This window comes from Oncorhynchus gorbuscha, unplaced genomic scaffold (assembly GCF_021184085.1).
Source record: "Oncorhynchus gorbuscha isolate QuinsamMale2020 ecotype Even-year unplaced genomic scaffold, OgorEven_v1.0 Un_scaffold_579, whole genome shotgun sequence".
Classification (NCBI taxonomy): domain Eukaryota; kingdom Metazoa; phylum Chordata; class Actinopteri; order Salmoniformes; family Salmonidae; genus Oncorhynchus; species Oncorhynchus gorbuscha.
This window is the reverse complement of record NW_025745413.1, coordinates 124677-134184: the sequence shown is the minus strand read 5'-3', so window position 1 is coordinate 134184 and position 9508 is coordinate 124677. Positions and strand designations below refer to the sequence as shown.

General features: G+C 44.4%; 1 protein-coding gene across 2 annotated transcripts; it reads left to right on the top strand.

Moving 5' to 3' along the window:
* The first annotated feature begins 1490 nt into the window (after window positions 1-1490).
* On the top strand, window positions 1491-7443 carry LOC124018773 (uncharacterized protein K02A2.6-like). Of its 2 annotated transcripts, XM_046334132.1 has the most exons (4): window positions 1491-6547; window positions 6660-6740; window positions 6831-6925; window positions 7336-7443. In XM_046334132.1, the coding sequence occupies exon 1, from the start codon at window positions 4130-4132 to the stop codon at window positions 5879-5881; it is 1752 nt and encodes a 583-aa protein (XP_046190088.1). In that variant the 5' UTR covers window positions 1491-4129; the 3' UTR covers window positions 5882-6547; window positions 6660-6740; window positions 6831-6925; window positions 7336-7443. The 2 variants fall into 2 exon arrangements, with proteins under 2 accessions (XP_046190088.1, XP_046190087.1); XM_046334131.1 differs by lacking the exon at window positions 7336-7443 and having other exon boundaries at window positions 6831-7153.
* The last annotated feature ends 2065 nt before the right edge of the window (window positions 7444-9508 follow it).

Below are 9508 nucleotides of genomic sequence, written 5' to 3'. Positions count from 1 at the left end.
AGGTGGACAGGGATTTCGAAGAGGGTATGTGGAGTTTACAACTCTTCTTTTACTACATTTAACAATGTCATTATAATTTGCGAAATATTGTGTATTTCTATCATTCAGAATTGGCAAAAATGCTAGTGCTGGAGATGTTGTAGCTAGCTAGCTTGCTAGCTAACATTACTTTAGTAACTGTTGCTAAGCAATTGACTTTTGCTACCTAGCTAGCTAGTATTAGCAATTTTGCTACGTTTTATGTCCTAACAATAGTTTATTTTATATTCCAATGTTCCTCATTTTAGAAACAACTGTCCTGGATGAGGTCCAGTTGGATGTGCCATTGGATGATGTGCCAGATGTTCCACAGCTGCCATTCCTCCTTGATGTCCAGAATGCTGCTGTTACAATGTTTACTGTTTCCAACATGAATGTATTGTAATGTGCAGAACAATGCCGGTCCTGTGGTTAAAGCTTGGAGAACTTTCCAGTTCATAAGCCCCATCATCACCTACATGCGTGGGGGATCCCAGGTATGTGTCATTGTAACTAGCTAATCCTAATCTACATTGTCAGTCATTTGATCTTTGTGTAAATGTGTCACAGCAATTGCTGAAGTGGTTTTGTTGATGTTGTCTTGTTGTTTATCTCAACAGCAAGTGGTGATAAGGATGCACCATGTGAGTAGGGTGAGAGGCCTGGAGACTCAACTGGTGTGGGCCATCTCCAAGGAGACAGGCAGGCTTAGTCCAGAGGGCATCCCCCACTGTGCCACCAAAGTGCAGTCCATCACTTGGATCCAGGTAAGACATAAATACTACTGAAAAAGTAGTAGATTAGGCTTTTCTTCACGTATTCCATTTGGCCTTAACATGTATTCTCTCTCTGTCAGCAGGTGGCTGGTAGGGTGACCCACTATGCGTCTCACCTCCGCCACGAGACGTCTGTGGATGTGACACTTGGCTGCTACCAGGTAAATAAACAATTTCCTATGTATATAGACTAGACATTACTGGGCATTTTTGCATTAGATTTGGTGTGTTTTCTAATAACGTGTGTGGTAAACAGGTGTGTTGTGTGTGTTTTGAGCAGCAGGCTGATGTCTCAGTGGTGTACGCCACTCTCCACATGGGGCTGGACGGGCTTCTCTCCTCTTCAGTGTGGTCGGAGGCTGCCTACTTCTCTGTGCCCACCACTCAACTCAGCAGTTCACTGACCCAGAGCCTGAGGGCCACAACTGCTATGAGGTCAGATGTTACACACACATACTATTGACTAGGAGCATTAAGATCCTTCCATTGACCGATCGTTTGTAATGTCATTGCACTGGTCACTGATTTTGAATGCTTGTTTTGTTGTCGTAGGGCTGGGAGGAGGACCTGCTGCCTGAGGAGAGGGAGGTTAGCCTCCCTGGGGCGGCAGGGTAGCCTAGTGGTTAGAGCGTTGGACTAGTATCCGGAAGGTTGCAAGTTCAAACCCCCGAGCTGACGAGGTACAAATCTGTTGTTCTGCCCCTGCACATGCAGTTAACCCACTGTTCCTAGGCCATCATTGAAAATAAGAATTTGCTCTTAACTGATCTTTTCTAGTTAAATAAAGGTTAAATAAAGGTAAAATAAAATAAATACAAAAATGTTCCTCTGCTAAAGTGAGTTCCTCGAAATGTCTGTGTAGTCTGGGCTTGTCAGATGCTGAAGGATCGTGGTCATAATGCTGTTATCTCCCATTGACTCTAATGGTTGACATGTGTAGTATCTGGGATCTACATCTGTTTATATTAGTTACTGTGCTGTTACTAAGCAGTAATGCATTACGGCAGTGTTACGTTACTACACCTAATAGGAAATGCACATGTGCACTGGAATGCCGCGAACTGTAGAGCACGAGGGGTTTTTGACTAAACGACAACTAACTGTACTCCCGTCTCCTGCCTGGTCATTTCTCCACAACACAAATATTACAGTGGCGACGAGGTGATTAAACTACATAAACGGACATTGCTTGAAGGGAAGAATGTTGCGTGAGTAATGAAACTCAAAATAATTGTGTAATTCGTCAGTTATTTTTTTATTTTCTTTCGCCAGTAGAGAAGGCTAAGCACTGCTAGCACTGCTAGTACATTATTCAGGAGCTGCCAAGTAGCAAGACTATTGGATTCCAGAATAGCGACACTGCCCTCTGGTGGTTAAATATAGAAACTGTCATTGAACCCATTGAAATTAGGCAATCTCAGTGGAGAAATATTGTCAAGAAGAAAAAAAAGGAAGAAGGGACGTGACATGGTGTGTACATTAATACAAATGAGTGCAGTGAATGAAGTAATTGCAGAAATTTCTGAAGTGAAGAAGTAGATGAATATTCAGAAAATTAAGGAATATAAGGAAACTGAACAATTAACTGTGAAAATGGCAACCATTGGTCGAGTACCAGAGTTTGAGGCTACAAAAGAGGATTTTGATTCCTATTTGGAGCGTTTTGAGCGTTGGCTGGCTGCAAATGAAATCAAAGATGGAAAGAAACCAGATTTCTCAGTGTTTTGGGTCCAACTGAGTATGGATTGCTGAAAGGTCTCATTGAACTAATGAAAGCAGTGGAGTTGAACTATGCAGAACTGGCTGAAACTCTTTCAAGGTATTTCAAGCCTAAGCCAATTCTCATTGCAGAACGTTTCAGATTTTACCAACCACCAGAGTCAAGGGGAAACCGTGGCTGACTACATCCTTGCTTTGAAAAGGCTGGCAAGTACATGTGAGTTTGCACGATTTCTTGATGATGCTCTCCGAGACAAGTTTGTATGTGGTCTCACAGATGAAGCATATCACAGAAGGCTCCTGTCAGAGAAGGACCTGACCTTTAAGAAAGCCTGTGATATAGCACTTGGACTCGAGCTTGCCCACAGGGATACTATTGAGCTATCGGGACATGCAGAACGTCAGAAATGTGTTCACAAGGTCAGTGATGCACGTGGTGAAAAAAGCTCACAAAAGTCAGACTTTTTTCAGTCCCGTCCTCAAGGTTACACAAGAACAAAGCAGCCCACATCTCAAAGGTCTAAGCCAAGTTGCTACAGATGTGGGGAAGATAATCATCAGCACAGTGAATGTCGATTCCAAAAGGAAAAGTGCCACAATTGTGGAAAGGTTGGACATTTACAGAGAGTGTGTAAAGCCTCGAAACGCATGGCAAGAGCGCACAAAGTGTCAGACGCACCGCACCACAAGACGAGGAAGGTACAACTGAAACAGTATTGGAACTGTTCACAGTGTACATGGCTCAACAACTAAAAGATGGAATCTATCTCCACATGGAGTTAGCGGGAAAACCAGTAAAAATGCAGCTGGACACCGGAGCGTCTGTATCTCTGGTTCCAGAGAGACTCTACAATGAAAAACTGAAAGAGTGCCCTCTTCAGCCCGCGTCCATCCGCCTTTCTTCATACACTGGTGTCACTATTCCTGTGTTAGGGCAGATCCAGGTACCAGTCCGGTATGAGGGGAAGGAGTGGACGCTACCGCTTGTCATTGTTAAAGGAGAAAAATCAGCCTTGCTAGGCATAAACTGGCTACAAAAGATCAAGTTGAACTGGGGAGAAATCTTCAGTCTGAGAAATGACAAACCAGTGAGTCAGGCTACACTCACTAACATGCTGGAGAAGCACAAATAACTTTTCAAAGATGGCTACGGTGAAATACAAGACTTCACAGCAAAAGTCAGAGTGCAAGAAGGAACCAAGCCTATCTTTAAGCAAACCACGTCCAGTTCCCTATGCTCTTAAGGAAGCAGTAGAGAAGGAACTGGACCACCTACAGAAGAATAACATAATAACAACAGTAGCGAGGAGCGACTGGGCCGCTCCGATTGTTGTAGTCCCAAAGAAAGACAAGACCGTCAGAATGTGCGGTGACTACAAGGTCACAGTAAATCGCTGCATACTACCAGAGGAATATCCACTACCAAACACTGAAGATCTGTTTGCCACTCTGGTGGGAAGGTTTTCAGTAAGCTGGACCTGGCATTCGCTTATCAGCAACTGAAGCTGGATCCGGAGTCAGAACAGTATCTGACCATCAATACACACAAGGGCCTATTCAGATTCAATCGCTTGGCCTATAGAATCTCGACAGCTCCAGCGATATTCCAACAAACAATGGATCAGATCTTGGACGGTATAGACCATGTTGTGTGCTTCATGGACGACATCCTCGTGTCAGCACCAACCATTGGAGAGCACCTTGTAGTGCTGGACAAAGTGATGTCAAGACTGGAGAAATACGGAGTGAGAATGAAACGCAGCAAGTGTGAGTTCCTCCAGGACTCAGTGGAGTATCTCGGATACAAGATTGATGCACAAGGCCTGCACCCAACCAACAGAAAGGTGGAAGCAATCGTAAACGCTCCAGCACCCACAAATATCTCAGAGCTGAGGTCATTTTTGGGGCTCCTGAACTATTACGGAAAGTTTGTGGCAAACTTGTCCACATTGTTGCATCCGCTTCACCAACTGCTGCAGGCCGATACAAAGTGGAATTGGTCCCTACAATGCGAAGAAGCATTCAAGACATGCAAACAGCGTCTGCTAAAGAGCAAGTGGCTTGCCCACTACAACACAGAGATGAAGCTTAGACTCGCGTGTGATGCATCTCCATACGTAGGAGCTGTCATCTCACATGTTCTACCGTCAGGTGAAGAACATCCTATTGCATTTGCATCACGGACTCTGTCACCAAGTGAGAAAAATTATGCTCAAATTGAGAAGGAAGCCCTGAGCATAATATTCGGAGTGAAGAAGTTTCACAAATACCTCTACGGAAGGAAGTTCCAACTGCTGACAGATCACAAGCCTCTGTTGGCCATCCTTGGACCAGCTATACCAACCCTTGCTGCACTTCGAATGCAACGTTGGGCTCTGATATTGTTAGCCTACGACTACGAGATTGAGTACAGACGATCCAGTGATCACGCAAATGCCGATGCAATATCAAGACTACCATGCAATAGTGACTCCGACAGTGAAGATGATAGAGCAGTATTCCAGATCTCTCTCATTGATGACCTGCCTATATCTGCTTCTGACATAGCAGAGGAAACAAGGAAAGACCCAGTGCTTTCCAAAGTCTTGGACTTAACATTAGGCGGTTGGCCAACCTTCGTAAATGACGATAACCTTCGTCCATTCATCGACAAGAAAGAACAGTTGTCCACTGATCAAGGGTGTGTTCTGTGGGGATCAAGGGTGGTGGTACCTCACAAATTCCAGAGGAGACTGCTATCTGACCTGCATGAGGGACATCCAGGGATCACTCGAATGAAAGCACTAACTCGCAGTTATCTGTGGTGGCCTGGACTGGATCAGGACATTCAACAGCATGTAGGCCACTGCTCACATTGTGAAGCTGTTCGCAACAAGCCTGCTGCTGCACCTCTTCATCAATGGTCCTGGGCTGCTACACCTCTTCATCCATGGTCCTGGGCTGCTGCACCTCTTCATTCATGGTCCTGGGCTGCTACACCTTGGGAACGCATCCATGTGGATTACGCCGAAATTGACAAGCAACATTTCCTTGTTGTCGTCGATGTCCATTCCAAGTGGATGGAAGTGTTCCCTACTCAACTGACCACAGCTGAGAAGACCATCAATCTTCTCAGACACCTGTTTGCATCCTTTGGACTAGTCAAGGAGCTCGTATCGGACAATGGCCCTCCGTTCACGTCAAACAATTTAGAAATTTTTCTCAAGAACAATGGAGTAAGGCACATCCTGTCACCACCTTACCATCCGGCATCAAACGGAGCAGCGGGGAGAGCCGTGCAAACCTTTAAGAAGGCCTGGACTAGACTCGAGGTTCAGTCTGTGCCCATCCACCAAAGGCTTCCCCGGTTCCTGTTTTACTTACCGTAACACCCCACACACAGTAACGGAATAGTTCACCAGCTGAACTGTTTCTGAAACGGACAGTAAAACAAACACTTTCGCCCTGAGGCTCGTCTCCCTGCGCCAGGCCTTCACTGTGAGTGGACCCACTTTTCTTTTTCTCTCTGTGACTTCTTGTTCTGTCTCCTAGAGGAAGATGTCTCACCCTAACTATTCCCTCTTCCCTGCTTGGTTCCACCCTGAGCAGGAACCAACTGTTTGTGGTAGGAAAGGTCCTCCTGGGCGCACTGGTTCAGGCCAACCACATGGTAACTCGCTAACTCATTCTCTTTCAAGGGAAAGAGAGCGTCCCTGAGGGGAAATGTATTCTGTTCATTAAGATGCTCTTTTCTTTGTCATAGGACGAGGCCAAGTTCATCCGTACCTATAACGACTTTGTGGACTACCTGAGTTTTTTTATTTGACCTTTATTTAACCAGGCAAGTAAGTTAAGAACAAATTCTTATTTTCAATAACGGCCTAGGAACAGTGGGTTAAATGCCTGTTCAGGGGCAGAACGACAGATTTGTACCTTGTCAGCTCGGGTTTTGAACTTGCAACCTTCCGGTTACTAGTCCAATGCTCTAACCACTAGGCTACCCTGCCGCCCCCTCCAAGCGGAATGACATTGAGAGGGAGCTGGCTGAGGCAAAGGTGAGTTCATTAACTCTTTCAAGTCTCACTGAGTTCTTCCACATGCATGTCTTTTATACATCACAGAAGCTGAAATCATTCCTATTTTCTCCAAACGTGTTTTTTGTCCTAGATCCATCATGTGAACATGATAGATGTCCTCTTTGAGCTGGTGCTGTTTGGGATGATGACAGCTCAGAAGTCCCTGATGGTGGTAAGTAGCATCTCACTGGTACATGTTTTGATCTCTCTCTATTAGCAGTTTCACTTAAATTCCTCTTCTCTCCTCCTTTGTTTCCTTTAGCACCCTGGTGGGTTCATGGAGCATCTGTACGCTCCTTCCTGCCCACTGCTGCCAACGTGGAGGCAGAGGCTGACAGGTACCTGCTGCTGCTCAATGTAAGAGTCAAGAGGTTACTTCCTGTTTACTTCCATATTCATGGTTAACCAGGTTCCTATGCCATTTTAGGGGGAGTATTGTCTCTCTCCTCTTGATAAGCTAGTAACTCAGAGCCATTTTCTATGTGTTGTGTTCTCTTCAGGGCGGGCTGATGGCTCTGCTAGATGATATGTTTGGCCAGCAGCTGGCCTGGTACTTTAACCCAGAGTCTCTGGTCACTGAGCTCTCCAGCCTCCTGGAGTACCACTTGGAGAACCACATGGCCAGCATGTAGTCCTACTGCAGGGACCATACTCCTTTCTCCTTCTCTCTCTCTTTTGAAGGAATTGAGGACTTGAAGTGCTTTGTTGAACCCTGATTAGTTAACACCCATTAATTTAATGTATTCTCTTGTTTTCTCTCCCCACAGGTTTCTTGTGACACTTTGCCACCCAACAGGGATCTAGACACCAATGCACTACATTACTTTGCACTGAATTCTACATTTTTAAATAAAATAAGTTGTAGTTCAAAAACATTTTTGCTTCCGTCTTTTCATCTATTTGATTTTATGACCATTTCCTCTTCCTAGAGGTATAAAGCTAATATTAGATTATTACATGAACAATGATGCTTTATTATCTGCAAATGGAAATAAAAAATATGTTTAGTTGATTTACAGATACTACAGGCCCACACTTTATATGGTTTTGTACTGTGGTTTGAGATACTGTACTATTTAAAAACATGTAGGACGACATACACTGAGTGCACAAAACATTAGGAACGTCTTCCTAATATTGAGTTGCACACCCTTTTCCCCTCAGAACTGCCTCAATTCATCTGGGCATGGACTCTATAAGCTGCCCTAAGCGTTCCACAAGGATGCTGGCCCATGTTGTGTCAAGTTGGCTGGACGTCCTTTGGGTGGTGGACCATTCTTGATACACATGGGAAACAGTTGAGCATGAAAAAAACAGCAGTGTTGCAGTTCTTGACACACTTAACCCGGTGCGCCTGGCACCTACTACCATACCCCGTTCAAAGGCAGTTAAATCTTTTCTCTTGCTGAATCACCCAAAAAATATGTTATGAACCAGGAAAGACTAATGTACACTTTGGATGCATTCTATTTCAAATGAAATGTAAATGCACCTTAAGTAATTTTGTAGTTGGGATGACCTAGCCCTTTAAACTGTATAAAACAAGTTTAACTGCAAGACAAAAACCAGTGTTTTCCCCTGACCTTGTCACTGGGCAACGGCAGATCGTATTTGGGCTTCTTCTTGTGGGGTTTGGGTTTCAGGGAGACATTGGGCCTGGCTGGCCCTGAAGAAGTTGGTTAGATGAGTACTTGAAGGCTTATATCTATATTTTGGAATGTTGGATGATGATTTCGGGAGGCTTCCATCATGGAAAAGAGACCAGACCACTTTTTCTGTTAGTTAACCTAAACGAATCACGACCCTCTATAGAATAACAACAGTGACAACAGTTGACTGCTATTTAAGTAATAATTTGACTGTCAAATCCATGTATTGGTGTGTGGCCATTGACTTTTATGGAGAGACCGCCCCAAATGTCCTGTGCCATTTCCTGGACATTTATTGATCTTGGCAAGATATTGGCAAGATATTGATCTTTTAGGAGGTGCGTAACGGGCTGCAGGGAGGTCAGGCGCAGGAGAGCAGAACTGGGTACTAACCGGAGCACTTTAATGAGGAAAAACCCAAAGGCACCCAGAACAACAAAATATGGGTTGAAATAACCCGTTGCAAACCAGTCTGAAGTGCACATACACTTTACAACAAACAATTCCACACACAGACATGGGGGGAACAGAGGGTTAAATACACGTCAAGTAATGAAGGAATGTAAACCAGGTGTGTGGTAAAACAAGACAAAACAAATGGAAATGAAAGGTGGATCGGCGATGGCTGGAAGACCGGTGACGTCGACCGCCGAACGCAGCCCGAACAAGGAGAGGAACCGACTTCAGCGGAAGTTGTGACAAATCTGTTTAAGACAATCAATCTTGTCATCGTGATCTGAGGTTAACATTTTGTGTAATTCCACTAAGTTTTATAGGGTGAAAATGCAAGATTGTGTAAGGTAGTAACGCAAACTGTCCGCATTAGGGAAATTTGCGCAATATACAATTTACTATGGCAAAAAAATTCAACATGTCAATTTAAGAAGATTGTATTTGTTGCCTACTCACAAGGTATTACCAAAAGTACATATATTTCAAGGGACATAACACTGAGACCCCTGGACATGGGTGGGGGAATATTTGTGTTACGGCCTAAAATAGGGGCAGAAGCTCACCAACACCAGCAGTCTCTCCAACCACCCCTGAACGTCAGAGTCATTTAACCATTGAACAAATGAGAGTTGAACAAATGCCTGGCACTCTAGACTTGAGCCTCCATAGTCAGTGCAGCAACCTGAATGTTTCACGTGCCTACCTTTAGGTTTCTCTCAGTACAGTCCATTGTACTGGCCTGTGTGATGTGTAGTAGTTTGATGCATCTTATTACTTTGTTTGTTTGTCACCCGAAAATTCAGTCTCAGCTAATGATTGTTAATATCCTCCATTCCTT